At 40.5% G+C, this 20,115-nt stretch overlaps 1 protein-coding gene across 9 annotated transcripts in view; it reads right to left on the minus strand.

Moving 5' to 3' along the window:
* Positions 1-332: 332 nt before the first annotated feature.
* The window catches only part of TPX2 (TPX2 microtubule nucleation factor), a 53,610-nt gene continuing 33,827 nt past the window's right edge, over positions 333-20,115 (minus strand). For 6 of the 9 annotated variants that reach the window (XM_074317479.1, XM_019748526.2, XM_074317478.1 and 3 more), the window contains exons 10-18: positions 19,562-19,733; positions 17,490-17,631; positions 16,618-16,834; positions 7,891-7,983; positions 6,690-6,863; positions 6,164-6,310; positions 3,243-3,354; positions 2,394-2,581; positions 333-848 (exon numbers count right to left, since the gene is read on the minus strand). In XM_074317479.1, the coding sequence (XP_074173580.1) occupies positions 738-848; positions 2,394-2,581; positions 3,243-3,354; positions 6,164-6,310; positions 6,690-6,863; positions 7,891-7,983; positions 16,618-16,834; positions 17,490-17,631; positions 19,562-19,733 (1,356 nt within the window). In that variant the 3' untranslated portion in view covers positions 333-737. The remainder of the gene's footprint in view (positions 849-2,393; positions 2,582-3,242; positions 3,355-6,163; positions 6,311-6,689; positions 6,864-7,890; positions 7,984-16,617; positions 16,835-17,489; positions 17,632-19,561; positions 19,734-20,115) is intronic. The other 3 variants (XM_074317483.1, XM_074317482.1, XM_074317480.1) reach the window with 2 other exon arrangements.

The raw sequence follows: 20,115 nt of genomic DNA on the forward strand, positions 1-20,115 counted from the left end.
TTAAAAGATCACATTACGAAGTCAGGGAGAGGAAGACAAACATATTTATTCCAGCCCAGGTTACTGGAGGACTGAAATGTGTGCTGCATAGCGTTCTGTGGTTATCGGCACAGGGGAGGGAAGGCCGTGCCTTAGCAGCAGCTCTGCCCAATGCCCGCAGACGGCGGCTGCGAGGTTCGCCAGCACGCCATGCAGGCTCCTCCTGGCTGCGCAGTGATGCGATCCCCCTCACAGCAAAGGGCTCCTTAACTCTAAATTCATGTTGTGCACAGAAGAGGAAAGAATCTGATACCCTAATTGTTCCTCATTGAAGCCATGACTTAAATCCTATCTCAGTATTTAACTATCTTTATTTTCTGATTAAAATAGAAAAAAAAAAAAAAAAGGAGTGAGGGAAGGGGCAATAGAAATTACACTGTGCTGATACAGAGACTTTAAATCTCAGTCAGAGTTAAAACCCATATTAAAGGTCAACTGACGGTTCAAAGGCAGTAACTACATGGAGTCTGATCGCGACATAGATGAATTGAGTCTCATTATCAGCCTCAGTAAAGTAGGAAAACAATTCTCAACAAAATCAGGGCCCACACTTGTCAGGTATGCTCTGCTTGGCACTGGTAAAGAAAAGTCTGGAGCAATGGGTTCTCTCCATGCCCTGGTGACAAAGAAACAAGGCCCCTGGTCTGATGGAAAGAGTAGCTCCTGTTCCCAGGTGTGTCTGCAGCTCGCAGCTGAGCTTAGCAGTGGAATCGAGTGGAGAACTTGGGAGATACCGGCACAGTCAGAGGCTGGTCACTTGATTTTATGTCCACACCCTGGTACTTGCGTATTGGGTTTGCCTTGTGCACCTGCAAAGTAAAAAAAATAAAGTTACCACTGATAAGGATGTTAGAAAACTATGCTTACAGTTTCTTTTTCTTTCCTTGAGAAAATGTTTGTATAGTTTGACAGATCCCAGTCACTAATTTAAAGAGGGAGGAAAAAGGCAACAAAGTATAATGGAAAAGCACATGAGCTTTGGAGCCCAAGTAGGTTTCTATTCCAGTCTGCACAGTCCCTCAGCTTACACTAAAGATGTCAAACCCATCCCCATTTGACTGTTTATTACTAGGGTGCAATGGGGCTGGACTCAATTGCAGCAGAGAAGAGATACATGTTAAGAATTCACTAGAGTACAACCTTAAACTTATTGAGTCTTAATATTCACCAAAAGCATGGACCAAAAAACACATTAAGGAGGGAGGGTTGCAGGGAGAAGGCATGGTCCCATCCATCCTTCTGGGCAATCTACAATCAATGCTGAGTGAAGCCAGATTAGCAGAGAGCTAACCAGCATTGGCTGAACTGTGCCGTAGGAGAGTCGCTGGAAGAAACAGCTCTATGACGGGGACAAGGGCAAACACAAGAGGAGGGTAACTAAGCAGTGAAGAAAAATCAGAGAACCTGAGGATGGAAAAAAAGGCTGGTTTTGTGAGTGTATGTGGAGTGGGGATTGTATTGTTTTTTCATCCAATCAGAAAATGATAGCTTGAATATTGCCGAGAAGCTAGTCCCTTTTAATAGTTTGTCCTTAGAGCCTTCCTGTGGCCACAGTCACCTCTGCCAACCACTGTATCCGCAGCTGGCTTAGCACTGTTAGACAAAATCTCAACAACTTACGTATTTCTAGATTCATCCTTTTATTAATCATATGAAGTTCCATCTAAAACTGGGTTCTTCCTCATTACTGCGGTTAATGAGGTTTTCTGCCCTATCAATGAAAAGGGCCTTAATGTGAATTAAGCTTTCTTTTTGTATAAGTAATATCTAAATCATTATGCTAGTGTTAGCATGGAGGGTCACATGGACCGATACGCACTATTACTCCGAAGGATTTGAGGAAAGTATTAACAGGAAAAGGAAAACACAGTTACCGCCCAATTCCCATGTCCTTCCCTAATTAGACAATTCTTGTCTAATTGTAAAACACCTTGGTTTTCTTAAGCCTTAAGGAAATAAAAATAAGTTAAGTAATGAGTAACTGTGTATAGTTATGCCTCATGATTTCCTCTTTATGAAGACCCTTGGAAGAAATTCTGTCTAAATTAGTTACTAAGGATAAATGTACTTTTAAAACAACTAGCTTGTTTATATCTCATGAACACTGTGAGTTCTGTAACTGACAGGTTGCTTCCGAAAAAGGGCCAAAGTTATGGCTCAAACTTAGCAGACACGAGGATCACAGCTTTAGCCTCGTTCACATCTCCATGTTGTCACCACCCGTGGTTTGTGTGATTGCCTGCTTGTACTCGTCTTTGCTGTAGGCCACCATAGATCCTTCTGGAACAAGGCAAGGTACAGATAAAACAAAACAGCCAACCGTAGGTCAGTCAGCACTCCTGCTGCCCAGTTACCAGTTCTTTCCGTAGCCTGGCCAGCTCCTTCTTCTGCTGCTCTTCCTCCTGCTGCCTGGCTTCCTCCAACTGCTGGACTCTCTGGGCTTCTACCTCAGCCATTTTCTTCTCCAGCTCTTGCCGCTCCTTGGCTCTCTTCTCAGTGGCCAGCTGAAAAGGTTCCTGAACTAGAGAACCAGAAAGGCTCTCTGAGTACAGAAACAGAGAGAAGGTTGGTGCACAAGCAGCACTTGCATAAGCCGAGCCCCACAGATGCAGAGAGAGGCAGACACGCACGGCCACAGAAGAGCTGAGCTCTAAGGAAGCTTTATGAAACACAGGTGGAGTAAACCACATACAAAGTCTTAGAATTTTGAGGGTGCAAAAGCCCCTGGAAATCATCTAATTAGGAGAAGAGCACGACCCACACTGGTGAAGTAGCTTGCTCAAAACCACAGTGATCTTGAGACAGATGTAAGAGAAGAATCCCCATTTTCTGACATTCTGCCCAGTGCTTAAGGAATCAAATGTTTAGCATCTAAGACTTGCTTCAGGGTGAACTCCAGGAAGAGGTCCTGGCTCTCCCTCCCTCACTTACTTGCTACCCCTTGGGTGGGCAAAGCCTGGAACTTATTGAAATGCCAGCTGCCTCTGCCTAGGGTCTTGCTCTAGGAATCTGGCCCCACCACATTCTGCAACTCAACATAACTGCTGGGTTCAAGAAAGGCAAAAGACTGGGTCTGGGGGGGAAAAACTAGATCCTCTTAAGGCACATGCTTCTGTGCTATACTGACACAACTGAGTCCCAGGCATTCCCCCTGGAAGTCTGACGACTCCGCCCCAATCCCTTAAGAGTACATGTAATATTACCAGCAACGGATTTTTTCTCTTTCTTGGGAACAAAGGGCTCCTGGGAGATGACAGTGTTTGGACGAGCCTTGAAGCAAGTTGCTTCTTTCTGCTGTTTCAGTTCTTCCTCCAGCTATTGAAAAGAAAGCCAGTCAGATAACTTTCCATGACTACCACCTCCAGGGCTCAAGTTCTAATGTTTCTAACTTCTTCGTCAATAAAGACAGATGATTTAATCTAAACCCCACTTACAACCTGTTTCACAATGGGTATATCAGATTGACAACATCTAAACCCACTGAGAACTAGAAAGTACCTTTAAGATACCTTTGACCCTTGCAAAGTGCAGGGGTTAGGGGTGCTGACCCTCTACACAGTTGAAAATCCTCGCATGACTTTTGACTCCAAAACTTCCCTAATAGCCTACTGTTGACCAGAAGCCTTACCAATAACGTAAACAATCAATTGATACATATTTTGTGTATTACATACTCTATTCTTTCAATAAAGTAAATCAGAGAACAGAAAGTGTTATTAAGAAAATCGTAAGGAAGAGAAGTTACATGTACAGTCTTTACTGAAACAAATCCGCACATAAGTGGACTTGTGCAGTTCAGACCTGCATTGTTCAAGGGTCAACTGTACTTTTAAAGCCTATCTTAAAATCCGCCCCCCAAAAGAAGTAGACGTTGTACACTCCCGGATGTAATCACCTATAAAGTGCTCTGACAACCATAAAAAGAATCTAACCAGAATTTAATCAAGCCCCTAGCTCTAACTGCTCATCTACAGGAAACACAGGAGATAGAGGAACATATTAAACACCACCATGGGACTGCAGTCACCGAAACCCAGACTGTGGAAAACCTATGGGACAAACAATCCAGTTTATTCAATGTATAAAATGCAAGTTGAAGAGCCTATAGATTAAAGGGGATTTAAAGATTTATCAAACAAACGCTATATGTGGATATTCTGGGGGGTCCTGATTTGAACAATTCGACTGTTTAAAAAAAATTATGAGAGATTTGGGCATATATGAATGCTAACTATCTGTCACTATCAAGGGATTAATATTTTTACTATCATAATAGTGTTACTTTTTTATAATCCTTATATTTTAAAGATACATACTGAAATATTTTTGGATGAAATGAGCTGATACCTAGGATTTGCTTCAAAGTAATCCTGCGCAAGTAGAAGGATCTAGTGTAGAGATAAGTAGGTAGAAGTGTAGATGAAATAAGATTTTCCATGTTTTGATCATTATAGAACCAGGTGACAGATTCATGGAAGTTCATGATACTATTCTCTCTACTTCTGTGTATGTCTGAAAAACTTAAAAAAAAATTTTTTTTATGGAAAATACATCACACAGACATTCTGTATCATGGTCCTTGAATGAGAGATTCAGTAGTACTTTCAAAACAACAGTCCTGAGCTTTCCTAGGGAATGCCAACAAGAGGTCTATGTTCAGTCACGTTGGCAATCACATCTCTTGGGCTTCAAGTGGGGTGACTTCCTATAAAAATTAGGGCAGAGTCACTTTTGGACAGAGTCCAGGATAAGTGATGATATAAAAATATTGACACCCCTATGTTTATTGCAGCACTATTTACAATAGCCAAAGCTTGGAAACAACCAAAAAGCCCATCGGTAGACGACTGGATTAAGAAACCATGGTACATTTATTCAATGGAGTGTTATTTGGCTATAAAGCAGAATGAAATCTTACCATTTGCAATGATATGGTTGGACCCAGAGAACATTATGCGAAGTGAAATAAGTCAGTCAGAGAAAGACAACTACCATATGATCTCATTTATATGTGGAATCTAAAGAACTGAATAAATCAGCAAAGTAAACAGAAAGAGTCTCTTGGTAACTACAATATTGCCATGGGGATATGAAAGACAGTTTGGGGAATATAATCAATAATGTTGTAAAGATTTTGTAGGGTGTCAGATGGGCACTTGTTTTATTAGGGAGACCACCTCAAGGATGGTGTAGGTGCCTGACCACTGCAGTGCACACCTGAGGCTGAAGCTGAATAATACTGTATGTCAACTATAATGTAATATATATATAGTCACAGGATATGGAGTATATAGCATAGGAAATAGAGTCAATGGAATTGTAACATATACAATGTCAGAGGGGCAATAGATTGGGGGAGGGGAGTTACCACTTTGTGAGGGGTGAAATGCTTTGTATACATGAAATTGTTGTGTACACCTGAAACTAATAAAAAATTAAATTAAATTAAAAAATAAAAAATAAAAATACCGACAAACTAAGGGATTCCAGAAAGTTTTTTTCCAGATAAGGCAGAACTAGAACCCAATTACACCAGCCAACAACCAATTAATTGTTTTTAATCACCTGTCATCTATAAATAGCAAATAGCACACTATGTAGAGAAAATAGCGTATCATATTGAGAATCTATTCTCACCGTTTCTTATCAGAACACCCATAGAAGGGAGTGAACATTTAATGAACAAGTCTAACAGATGAAATAGATGAGATCTTAAAGAAACTCCCAACACACAAAAGAAAGCTCGCCAGTTCACACATTCCCCAGATGAGCACTCAGAGCAGCGGTCGGCAAACTTCAGCCTGTAGGCCAACTCCAGCTTTCAACTTCTTTCTGCACAGCCCTTCAGCTAAGAATGGTTTTCACAATTGTAAAGGGTTGAAACACACACACGCACGCACAGACACACAATGTGTAACAGAGACCAAATGTAGCCTACAAAACCTAAAAGTGTTTACTATCTGGTCTTTTATAGAAAAGGTTTGCTGACCCTTGATTTAGAGCAAGAGACCTTAAAATAATCCAGTATGTTAGTTCCCAGATGAATTTCAGTGTAGTGGGTCTACCCAGTCTAACAAACCAACAATCGAGCAATTAACATCTTAGCTGCTCTCCCGTCCCTTACCTGGTGCTTCCAGGTCTGTGCCTTCACGGCACCTCTTTTGTCAGTCTCCAAGCAGAAAGGTTCAATCTGGGTTGTGTTCTTCACCTTCTTCTCTGGCAGGTTAACAGTATCAAAGTGAGGCAAAGGAAGCGCCTTGAACTTGGGCACCTGATAGGACAGAAAGATTTCAGATGAGGACTTTCTAGCCAGAAAACAATAGCTGCTCCAGAATACTTGGATGAATCTCAAAAATAGGAAAGGCCAGTTTTCAATGCAACATGGTGTAGCAGAAAGAGTAAAAGGTTTAAAAGGAAATCTAGGTTCCTCCCAATATCGGCAGCAATGGCAGCATAATCATGGGCAAGACACTTAACCTCCCGTGCCAGAAAGGTTATTAAAGTTACTTGACCTAGTTATGCTTCATAAGGTTCTTAAAGGGATCAAAGGAAGTCAGCGATTTTATAGTTAAAAGTACAACAAAAAAGATTACCTTTGAGGAATCAAAGAACAGTAGTATTATGCTACTTGTAGAAATGGAAACACCTACCTCCCCTTTCTGCAGTTCTTTTATTTTCTTCTCCTTCTGTAACTGACGTTCTTTGTCTCGAGAATCAAAAGAGAAAGGGCATACTTCCACAGTTTTTGCCTCTGGGATGTGGGGCTTAAAAGGCACCCCAAAATGTGGGACAGGTTGAGCTCTTATCACTACCGGCTCCTCTTCCTAAGGGAAAAAGCGCAGTTTAGATACAAGACTCCTCACTCTTACTTCCTCAGAATGTGGAGTCAGAAGACGTTATTTGAGAGAAGTCATTAATTAAGGCAAGTCATTCAACCTCTTAGGTGTCTCAGCTTCCGTGTCTATCAAAGAGGGATAATACTTAAGTCACCTACCAACTCACAGGGATGAGGCCAATGTGAAAGCACATAAAAAAGGCCTAACACAACTATTCCTAAGGGGTCTAAAGTCTTTCACAGAAGGCTTTAAATCTAAATGAGATAAACAGTGTGAATACAATAAAGAACTGAAGGAAGGTAGGAAACAAACACACACCTTGGTCTCTTCTTTGACCCACCCTCCATCTAGACTCCACTAAAACATGTGACTGGGAGTTAATGGGTTGCCAAACCCAGAATAGGACCAAGTAAGTTGTTTGGGTTTAAGCTGGTAACATAAGATTACTGTGTATTTTAGTTTCAAATGAACCTATAAAAAGACTTATGCTTGGGATCTGCTATAAAATTACCCTAACTCTGGATATTTATAGATAAAATGGGCGATGTAACAAGAAACTAGCCTGACCAGTGACAGTTTATGTATTCCAATATTTCATGAACCATCACCACACGGTCACCTTTGCAACCTCTGGGTTAATGGAGATAGGGCAGGTGAACGTAACTGCTTAGTGTGAATTTAGAAGTCCTCACTGAATGGTGACAATAGCTCAGTCAAAACAGAGTATAGGGATCGGGCAATGTTTGATTCATGTTACAGTGATAGGCTGATTTTCAATGCTATAGAAATGGACAGGCCTCCAATAGGTTGCAAACAGTTACCACTGCAAGAAGATGCATACCCTTACCAACTGCTTTGCTCTTAGAGGAGCAAAAAAGATGACCAAATGTTCTCACCCACTGTGAAAGACAACTCCAGACAAGAGTGACTGCCCTGAATTCCATTACGTTTAAGAAAGAATAATGCTTGACAGATTGATTATGCAGAAGAAGAAACCACCACCCCAGGGAATTACCTCATCGTTGGTGGGCATTCGGATTCTGTTCTTCAATGCAAAGGCTGGTGACTTGGGGACAGTAATTGGAAGCAGCTTCTTTTCAGGAACACCCTTGAAGGAGGAAGCAACTGAATTAGACATCCCAGAACAATCTCCCCAAGGCTGTGTGATGAGATTAAATCCCTTGCTTAAAAGGAAGTTCACATACCAGGAATCAAGAAAAGGCTAGTATTTCAGTGTTTCGTTATAACCCAGCTAAGAGCAAGGCAGACCTGGTCTGCGGTAGCACTCCAAAGGCAGACTGTCATGACAGAAGAGCAGCAGACAACAGGGACATAGTGTGAGTTGTAGATTCAGTAAAACTAGAATTCATCAAAATCTTTTTTGGTATTTATGAAAAACACACACCATAACAAAGACAAATTAATGCCAATATTTTCTCTTCTTTTCTATACCCCAATCTCTCCAAACAAACAAAAAACCTTCCAAATGCATCTAATTTCCTTTTGCCAAATAAATGGGTAAAGATCTGAAGAAGCAGTTCACAAAGATATTCAAACAGGATCAATGTCAATAACTTTTAACAATATAAATTAAAACAAGGTATTTTTCACCTATAAGACTAATACCGTGTTTCCTCGAAAATAAGACCTAATCGGAAAATAATCTATAGCATGATTTTTCAGGATGACATCCCCTGAACATAAACCCTAATGTGTCTTTTAGAGTAAAAACGAATATAAGACCTGGTCTTATTTTCAGGGAAACATGGTATTTAAAAGACTGACTAATACCAGTGTTGGCATGTGTTAAGTGGGCACCTGGGTAAGGGCATGGGACATAAACTGATACAACCTTTGGAAATTAGGTATTACATTTTTACGGGGTCATTCTCTTTCACCCAATATTATACCTCCCGTATTTGGTCTCTTGTTTAGTTCAGTTTTGATGGGTTTTTTTTTGGTATATTTCAATACAACATTTTTTAAAAGAATACAAATTGCAAATAACTCAATTATTTATCAAGAAGAATCGGTTTTATCCTTTCTTGTGGTACATACACACAACAGAATATTATACAACCATCAAAAAGAATAAAATAAATCTTTATTACTAACATAGGACAGTGTTCACAATATCAAGGGAGGAGAAACAAGTTCCTGAAACAGAGAACATTGTTTTTGTATGTTTTTAAAATGTATATATACTCAATCTAAGCATAGAAAATAAACTCTGAAAAGAACACCAAGCCATTAACTCTCACATCTCTTTGAGAGTGGATTAAGAGGTATTTATATTCTGTAATTCTAATACATTCAACTACTCCAAAGACTTTTCCCTTCATGATTCCAAAGCACTGTCAACACTTCAAATCTTCGCACACTGAGTTATGTGCACCATACTGAGCACATCACTCAAAACTAACACATTTTAGAAAGATGTTCCTTCCATAAGCACTTTCTCATTCTCATAGAATTTATACCCTGTCATGAATCTGGCAATTAATACCAACTACAAAATAGTATCTCTTGGGCTGTTATTTTAAAAGAAGTGTATGACCAGGTCAATTAAAAAAAAACACACAACCTTTCTCATATGCACATGTTGCCCCATCAGCTCCCCATTCTGCTTCCTCTCTGACTCTTCACTGCCACACCACAGGCCACCATTCCACACGCCTTCTAATAGTCTTTCAGCCTCTCATCTCATTCCTCCAAGCCACCTCCTGTATATAGTCAGAGTTATTTTTCTAAAACACGTATGATGTTACTTCCTGACTTAAAATTCTTCAATGGCTCCTACTGCCTATAGTGAACCAAATGTCTTGGCATGAAGTACAAGGCACTTCATAATCTGGTACCCTGCCGGACTCTGCAGCCTTACCTCTCACCCAATCTTCCGCATCACCGTCCAACAACAATAATCTACTTCATGGCAGCTGCCAAAATCTAACACTGGTTCTCAACTCAATACTTCGCTTGTGCGCGCTCTGAAATGTTTGGGAGCATTTAACCCTTCTTTTCAAGTCTCCAGTGAAGCATCTCCTCTTTATAAAGCCTTTCAATAGATCTCTCCACTTCCGGAACCTACAGAACTGACCCCTCTCTGCCCTGTATACAGTTCTATCACAGTACATACAAAACTTCATTGCACTTGTTTATTTAGATACGCACCTCCTGTTAGCCTGAGTGCTTTGAGAGTGGGGACTGGCATTCCGTCATCGCTAGCACCTAACACAGACCTTAACAAGTATAAGGCCAAACATTTAGTAAATGTTTGTTGAATGACTATAGTAATAATAGAATTTATACCCTGGACTCTAAGACTCTTGGACTCTAATTTATACCTTGGGAGACCTCTCCTTAATCCCAGCAATGCTGCAACTGCTCAGAACATGTTTGGGATGTCTTTCTTAGAGTGGCTTTCAAAGCCCATTTTTTGGCCATGGAAGGTAGTCGCTCAATCTTTACTTTTAAACTGTTTCCAGATCTATTATCTTGGACTACTCTGAAATTTCAGTTCCAAATGACTTTAGACTAGCTTCTAAAAGCAAATTAATCTTTAAAATAGAAAGATTTTCCATCACTAAAGAGATCCAAAAGACTGTGCCACAGGATCCAAGACAAGTGGCTTTTCCAAAATGCTTAGGACAATATCAATCATTGGAAAGAATTTATACACCCCCCCCCAAGGTGCCACTGCAAAGGGAATGCTCATTTTGCAGTGAAAGTTCTGATATGTTTCGTAAAGAAAGCCAGGAGCACTAGCATAGTGAAATCCAATATAGCAAAACTTGTCATCTAAGTGACAAAGGTCCATGAAATGAGCTTTCAAATAACGCTTCACATAAAACAAAATCTGTTGTTCTACTACATCCTATACAGGTGGGCACCAACGTCTTGCTCGAACACACCAGGGCACGTGGGAGTGAGAAGAACAGTGAACAGGGAGTCAGGTCCAGCTTTGATTCCAACTGGTATAACCCTGGGCACATTACATAGCCTTCAGGCCTCAGATTTTTGTTTTTTTCTTTTCATAAGACAAAGAATTGGAAATAAATATCTGAAGACTCATTTTGTTCTAAAATAATCCCTCTTTTCCTGTTTTTCCCCTCTGCACTTACCCAGCAGAGCGATGTGCATTTTAAAAGAAAAGCAATGGAAATCGCTAATAAGTAAGCCATGAAAGAGATTATTTATAAGTGGGATCAATCCTCCTAGTTAGTTGGGAGAGAGGGAAGGGTGATTTATGAAAATCAACTTTGCAGCAACTATCCACCCACACCCCATCTCCACTGTAACCAAAGTCAACCAGAAATAAAGAAAAGAAAACTGGGTTTCTAGAAACAAAGATAGCTTCTAGTTTTTCTATTTTAAATTGTTTTTTAGTTATAATTTCCTTCAGAGCAGCGATGTTGCCAACTGTCTTCTCCACAGAACCTACAAGTAGTAGCAATTTTTCAATGAACCGAGATTGATTAATATTACTATCCTTATTTGTTTACAAGTCAATCTGCTCCACCAGACAGTGAACACTTTCAGGACAAGGCCTGTTTCGTATTCCACCTTTGAATTCCCAGTTTCTAACACAGGCTAGAAACACAGGCTGGAGCATTTCAGCTTGTATGGTCACTTACTCAGTTATCAATGTTGGAGTGCCTATGCTGTCATGCTAGGTTCTGGGGATACAGAAGTGAACAATACAGATATCCATGGTCCCTGCTCTCAGGGAGCTCACATTCTAGTGGAGGAAAGAGACAATGAAAAAGGAACAAATTAAGTATCTCCCAATTTTCACAAGTGCTCTGAAGAAACCTAGCAGGATAGGGAACTAAAGGATAACGGAGAGAAGCTCTAATGGGAAGCTCGGGAAGGTAACTCTAAAGAGGATGCAGAGTGGGAAAATAGCAAAAAGAGGGATTATTTCAGAATGACATGAGTCCTCAGAAGTGGGCAATGTGGGTGGACAGATGACACATTTAGGAAAAGCAGCCCAGGATAGGGAATGGGGGTGTTAGGGGTGAGCACTTCTCCCTGAGGCAGGATATGCCTCCAAGCACCCTGGGACAAGTTCTCAGGCGTGTGCCAGAGTAGTTAGGAAATTGCTATGAAGCAGTGTTATCTCAGGGAGCACAGAAAAAAAAAAGCCTGCTGGTCTCCCCAAGTCATCCCTAAAATATCACTGCTAAAATTACTCACTGGCCTCACTGACACCACATCCACCTCTGAGGTGCCCCAGCTCCCACACTAGATGTCGGCACCAAGTTCACATTTCACACCCTGGGGCTCAAGGCTTTCATCACTCTACCTCTGCCCCAAGAGCCCTTTTTTCATCTCTGCCTCCGGGCCTGCTGCTGCCCAAGCCCATCTCTCATCAGCCCCGTTGTCTCCTTGCCACCTATCAACCACAGGTGGGAGAGCACAAGAAATATTGTAAGGGAACATGAACAGAGAGCTTCAGCACCAGGAGGGCACAAGTGGGAACAACAGTGGCAGACAGACAAGCTCCATGTGGGCTCTGGGAAGCAGGCTCATCTGCGCTGCTATACAAGTCCAAGACTAGAAGGTAAGAGACCTAATCTCAGTTCTGCCACCAACTTTCAAAAATGGGCAAGTCACATTCCTCTTCCACTGCCTCCCTTTCTAAAAAATGAAGAGGGTGGAAGCGAATACATCTGATGTCTCCTATGCTTTGCTTCTCTAGAAACCAAGAGATGAAGTGAAATCCCTGGAAATTTGAGAGCACTGCAAACAGCCAGCATCAGACTCAAAAACTATGTTCGCCAAAATAAACAACGCTCACAGTTAGCACTGTGGGGTGGAATGATAGTGCTTAAGGAGACGACGGTTCAAATCCTGGCTCTGCATACTAGATACCACTCAGGTCTCTTTCCTCATCTGAAAAATAAGCACAAAAATAGAACCTACCTCTTAAAGAGTTGTTATGAAAAATAAAATAATCTACATAAAACGCTCAGTACAATGTAAGCATGCGATAAAATGATAGTTATTATGAATAACAGGCCTGCTTACTGTGTCAGACACTAAACTCTTCACCGGGTTCTCTCTAATCTATTCTGCACCTAACAAATTAAAACTCCAGGGGTGGGGCCCAGGAATCTGTTTACGTAATAAGATCCCCAGAGGACTGTGAGAACCAGCTGGAATTGGCACACGTCCCTACAGCATAGCACACCAATTCAGTTGCATCTTACTTACTAGTGATTTGCTGATCTGTTTATCCAGAATTCTCAACAAGGCATAACCTGGTACGACGCTATTCTAAGAGCTCAACTAACTCCTAATGAATTCTATTCACCCTCCCCCACTTACCACTTGACACAAGTATTTCCGAAGTACAACAAATTGCCAAACCAATTTCCTAAATCAGTTTCTAAAAGTGAAGTTCAGGTATGACTGGTGATATGGAAGAGGATGTTAGGTGGGATGCAGATTGTTTTTCAAATAATCACATATTTTCCTAAGAACTTTCTATTTTAATTCAAGAGCATGGACCCTGGAACCATACTCCTTAGATTCATATCCGAGCTCTGCCACTGCCTAGTTATTTAACCTCTATATTTCCTAACCGTAAAATACATTGATAATATTACCTACAGTGTTTACCTCACAGGGTTATTATGAGAAGCCAGTTATTATATAAAGATTTTAGATTAAAACTTGGCACCTAATAAGCTTTATATAAGTAGTAGCTATTTTTGTTGTTATTCATGTCAAAAATACTGTTTTTCCATCTACGTAGTGATTTAATGTTCCCTTTAAAATCACTTTTAAAATGAGCTGATTTTAAGAATATGTAAAGTCAATACTGGTATATGAGATACAAGGATATAGTACCAAATACTGAAAGGGTGGTATGTGAATTAAATCAAAACTTGTAGCAGGGGGAAAAGAAGATGTTATTAAAAACAAGGTGCCCAATGAATATCACAGAAACCTGGAGAAAGTTATTTCTCTCCTCTGGGCCTTGATTTTCTAGTGTGTAAAATGAAAACACTGAGCCCTCTGGGCTCTCGGATTCTGAAGTCTGCATATAACCTACATTTTCCTTGTATTCAGAGCACTGTTTCTTTGGCGGGTAATGACAAATGTGGCACAGCTTTTAAAGACTGATCATTTGGGTGGAAAGAGTTTTCTTAAAAGTTGGTATAACACCATCAATAAAATGAAAAGACTTCCTACTGAATGGGAGGATATTTGCCAATGATACATCTGATAAGGGGTTAATATCCAAAATTTTTTTTAAAAACTCATATAACTCAACACCAAAGGAAAAAAAAAAAAAAAACACTCCAATTAAAAAATGGGCAGAGGATCTGAATAGACATTTCTCCAAAGAGGACATAGAGATGGCCAACAGACATATGAAAAGATGCTCAACATCACTAATCATCAGAGAAATGCAAATAAAAACCACAATGAGATACCACCTCACACCTGTCAGAATGGCCATCATCAATAAATCAACAAACAAGTGTTGGTGAGGATGCAGAGAAAAGGGAACCCTTGTGCTCTGATGGTTGGATTGCAAATTGGTGCAGCCACCCTGGAAAACAATATGAAGGTTCCTCAAAAAATTGAAAATAGAATTACCTTATGACCCAGCAATTCCACTCCTGGGTATCAATCCAAAGAAATCCAAAACACTAATTCAAAAAGGTATATGCACCCCTATGCTTACTACAGCGCAATTCACAATAGCCAAGATGTGGAAACAACCAAAATGCCCATCAATAGACAATTGGATAAAGAAACTGTGATACATTTATACAATGAAGTATATTACTCCGTCATAAAAAAGAATAAAATCTTACCATTTGCAACAACATGGATGGACCTAGAGGGTATTATGCTAAGTGAAATAAGTCAGACTAAGAAAGACAAATACCATATGATCTCACTTCAATGTGGAATCTAAAGAACAGAATAAACAAACAAAACAGAAGTACACTCCTAGATACAGAGAACAAATGGAAGGGGGGTTGGGAGGATGGGTGAGATGAGAAATGTGAAGAGATTAGGAAGTACAAATTGGTAGTTACAAAATAGTCACGGGGATGTGAAATACAGTATGAGAAATATAGTCAATAATATTGTAAAAACTATGTAAAGTGCCAGATGGGTACTAGACTTATTGGGGGATCACTTCATAAAATATATAAATGTTTAACCACTACAGTGTACACCTGCAATTAATATAAAATAATATTGAATGTCAACTATAATTAAAAAAATAGTCACGGGATGTAAAGTACAGCATGGGGAATATAGTCAGTGTTATCCTAACAGCTATGTACGGTGTCGGAGGGTAGTAGACTTGGTGGGGTGGTTATCACTTTGTGAGGGGTGTAAATGTCTAATCACTGTGTCGTTTTGTACACCTGAAACTAACAAAATAAAAATGAAGGAAGGAAGGAAGGAAGGAAGGAAGGAAGGAAGGAAGGAAGGAAGGAAGGAAGGAAGGAAGAAAGAAAGGAAGGAAGGAAAGAAGGAAGAAAACATTGTGACTAGAAAAGAGGTCTAATGCAGAAAGCTCTCAGTTGAAAGAAGATATATGGGGTGGGCAGAGAGAAAGAACCATTTCTAAGCATTATCATGCTTTTTTAAAGCCTCTGACTTAGTGCTAAGAAGAGAGAATACACAAAAGTACTCAGTCCAAGGCAATATATTGGCGCAGTTTTACTTGAAACCATGGTGACTCTAAAGGGCAAGCACAAAGAAAGAAGACAGGAAAAACAGAGTTCTTAGTATCTAAACATAAGTCAATCCAAATTGAGGGGAGAGGGTGTTTCCTCATCTACATGGAAATGGATCTAAAAACCATCTTTTCACTTACGCAAATGCAGAACTCCTATTACTTATTCTTGGACTGTGGCATCTCTTCCTCACCATCAAACTATAGGAACCCACTTCTCTAATCTAGTTTCCAGTTGCTCCTCTTGATATACTTCTCTTTTCCAGCTTAACTGACCCATTCAGTTCTCAGTAACTGCCCCATGTTTTCCACTTTCAGGCTTTTTTTGTCACTCCCATTGCCTGAAATACCCCGTCAGTCCGTATCATTTGCATGTCTACAAGTCCAGATTCCAGATAATGAGCGAGGCAATATAATGAAGTGTTAAGATCCTGAACTCTGGAGCCACAGTGCCTGAATTCTTATCCTTGTTCCACCATACTAGCTGAATGTCCTAGGAATGCCATTTAACCTCTCTGTGCCTCAACTGGCTCATCTCAAACTGGTGATAATTAGAGTAAACCACTTGAAGGCTTGTGGTCAAAACGAATGACCTAATATATGAAAAGGGCTTAGAGCAGTGCCTGGCACGTAGTGGAAGTCTGAGCTATTATGACAGTGATAACTACACGATGACAACCAGGGCAACTACTACTACACAGCCTCGAGGCGCAGGTCAAATGCTTCCTTCTTCACAAAGCATTCCCTGAGTCCTCCATCGGGAAGAAACCACTATCTCCTTTGAATTCCTACAGGACTTTTAACTGTCGTTTCTCTTAGAACATTTCTGTCTCATTTTACATTATTTACACACGTGTTGTCTCCCTTACTGGACTTTAAGTTTCCAAAATCCACCTCTGACATATTTATCACCTACAGCTCCTAATATGACACTCTGGTCATAGTATCTACTCAAACATGTGCAAAGGGGTGGATATGTGGTCAGAGCAGGACACTTCCATCTGCAAGCAGTGCCTCAACCATTCTTACCACAACATCTTCCAAGATCTTAGTCGGGCAAGGTCTGGAATGAAATTCAAAGTGTTCATCCTCTGATTTCTTCTTTGACTCACGCTCCTGGATTCTTTTTTCAATTTCCAAATCAAAGCCAACAGGCTGAGTGGGTGGCTTCACAGGTGGTTTCTTGGGCAAGATGGGCCCACCTTCAAGAATTCTGGGATCAAGTTCCCGTGCTTTGAATTTGTACCTGTAAGGTGAGTTTAAATGACAACCGCCCGCACAGTAAAACATTTCATAAAATGAAAACTACACAAACAACAAAGTAGGCCAAAACCAGAAAAACAATCATCATTGAGACTGGCCATCATGCACAGCAAAATCTCCCCTCTCCCCACAGCCATTACCTCCACCTCTGGAGCCAAGAATAAATGACCAATCCTAACATTCCCACCTCTCTAAAGACTGGGGGTTTCTCTTCACAGAGGAAGCTCCCCCTTCTCAAAAAAAATGCAAAAAGGAATAGAGGAAGGCTACAGGAGACAAACTCCAGTGCTACCCACATTAAGTTCCAGTTTCCTCCATTAAACTGTCCCTTGGATGGCCATGAAAGAAAGGGTGGGATCTACCCAGAGATTAACCTCAGAGGAAACTCCTTAATTGGAATCGTAAGTTCTCCCACCCCACTCTCTGCATTAGGTTTCCACCCGTTTACATTCCAGGACATCTCCCTAGGCCCACTTTCAATCCTTTAATCACAGGGGCAGGGCACAGCCTGCAGAGCCAGGAACTCAAACACCATAAATTCTCATGGCAAGAGAAATAGCAACTGTCCCCTTATAGAACTGAAAAGCAAGTGGGCAGGTTCTTGGAACTCTTCCTCAAACACGGCCAGTGGGACTTACTGTTGCAGTTTCTCGAGCTCCTCGGCCTCCTGTTCCGCGGCACTTTTGCAGGTCACAGGCCTTGCGCGCTTTTTGGTTTGCAGGACAGGAGTCTGTGGGTCTCTGCAAATCTTGGCCACAGCAGATTTGGAGGGTAACAGAGCTGTAAACGGAGATCACAGATATTCACCTGGCTCCCAAGACCACGTTTACCTGTAGGTGCTGACTCAGCTTGGCAGCCCAGAGATGCCCAACCAGAGTGGCTGGCCTTCCACACTCAGCTCCGGTCAGTCAACTTGACAAACATTCAGTCCCTTCTTCCCATCACTCTTTATTGCAAGGTATGATGAAAGGAGCCTTTGGGTAAACTCTCCCATAATCTTCTGAACTTAAAAACCACTCGTGTCTGATGAATTCCTTGTCACTAACTGCACAGGCCTGCACTGCCTTTCTATTGAAAATGCCAACTATTTTGCTTGTTACTGATACAATATTTTTGCTTATTCCAGCTTTAAAATAAGATCTTTCTAAAGAGCAAGTAACGATTCCTAATTTTATAAACTTCTTAAAAGCATCTATATCATAGTATCAAGACCACCTCTCATAGAAAATCAAATGAAGAAATTAAAAAAACCCGCCAAAGCGTCAATATAAAGATCATTATTACCACTCACAGAAAATACTAATTTGCCTGGCCAGGGACAACTTTGCAAATTTTCATAATTATATAGAATGAGTGTCCTCTAATTTAGATCTTATCACATAAGATCAGAAGATAGAAACCAAGTCTATTTTAGAAATAAGCCAGGCTTCAAGTATACATATAATCATTATTTAGCTGTAACTGTAAAAAGTTTTAAATAAAAATTACAGAAAATAACTTTTATTCCTATTTGCCAGGACTGACAGTCTAAGAGCAGGACATACCAGACTCTGAAAGTCATATATTATTTGAAAAGTCACATTTAATATACAAATTTCCATTAGGATAAAAAGATACATTTTCTTTTCATAATATAAAATCTGAATAATACTACTAGAACAATATAATAACAGCATTAAGATATGCTGTACTTGGAAGAACTTGTCTGGCTACCTAACAAAGCACTAAACAACGCCTATGCGAGGCTAGAAAAAACTGAGACCTTTGAAGGCAAAATTACCAGATTCTGCTTCATCCAGAATGCTAGCCTGATATTCAGAACAACTATGAGTATTTTATATCACTTCCATATCTCAAACTTCTTCCCCTTCCCTCTTGTAGTAATTACTTTCATAAAAATAGATGCTATTAGATTACAATCCTCTCATCTGTTCACCACCAAATCTACACACCCACTAGCCCTTGCACCCATTCCTTTCACTCTTCCATCCTCCTTTCAAAGAACGATCGCTCCACCTGTGCTAAGGACCAATCCCCTAGCTGCCTCTGCAGGGACCTAACCATTGGTTATCTCCTTTCTCTCCTGTATCTTCAACTTCTTTCTCTTCCAGGGACCTCTCAGCATGCAGACACACTCTACCTAGTTCCCACCTCCTTTGACTCTGACATCTCCCTACTGTTCATAGCACTTACCATAATTTGTAAGAATCTATTTGTTTCTGTCCCTCACTGAACTAGAAACTTGATGTTGAGTTGAGTAGCACCAAGTCTATTTTGTTCACTTCTATACCCACTGTGTTAGGTAAGACAGTGCCTGGTTTGTACTAGTAAAAAAACTTGTTGAACCACTGAACAAAAAGCACACAGCCTTGAATAAATGGAATGCCTTCATTTTCTATAAGTAAATGCACTGTGACACGGTGATACATGGCAAAGATATCCTTGATGTGTAATGACACGGCAGGGAACCTTGATTCCCCTTGGCCGTTTATTAGCCAGGAAGATCAAGGTGGATGATGGGCATAGGTGGACAGATGGCTGGGTGGTTGGAGAAATGGTCAACCACACATCAGTTGTCTGCATATAGGCACATGCCATACTTTAGTTCAAAAGCTAAGCTTTCAACTAAAGGCAAATTTATGCCTAAGATGTAAGCAAAGGGAATTCTAGAGAAGGTTCCAATCAGCTATGATATCGGTAAGAAACTTACCAATATCATCCTTCTTGCTCCTCAAGTGGTATCTGTTAGGGGTCCGTTTATAGAAGGCTTCGACCTGCTGTGCAAAGGGCACATAAGTGCAAGCTGTTTCATCAAATGTTCTTTTCTTTCCTTGGGACAGGTTGAAAGGCTTTACAATAGTACATCCCTTAGACACTCGGGCCTGTAAAGAAAGAAGTTGTTTTCCAAATGAAATGACATGGAAGCTCAGATCTACCACAAATCACATATTCAGCACAGAGGATCAGAAGAAAAAGTCTGGGGAAAACCAAACTCAGTATTCTTAAGTCTGTCAGTCCTTGAGCACTGGTTATAACAAGTCTATTCCCATCTTTGTTTTTTAAAGAAAAAGGAAGACAGGATCTAGCACTTAGTAAATTGTCTGTCCTGCAATAGTACATAAGGTGATTTTTCACAAGCATGTTAATGTTTTGAAGCAATCAAGAGCAAGTTTTCTTATTAGAAGGCACAAAAAAAGCTGAAAGGCACCCCAGTCCTCCCCCATCCCGCTGGCACTGTCCCCCCAGGCCCCAGTGGGGCCCTGC

The sequence above is a fragment of the Rhinolophus sinicus genome, linkage group LG13 (assembly GCF_036562045.2).
Source record: "Rhinolophus sinicus isolate RSC01 linkage group LG13, ASM3656204v1, whole genome shotgun sequence".
Taxonomy (NCBI): domain Eukaryota; kingdom Metazoa; phylum Chordata; class Mammalia; order Chiroptera; family Rhinolophidae; genus Rhinolophus; species Rhinolophus sinicus.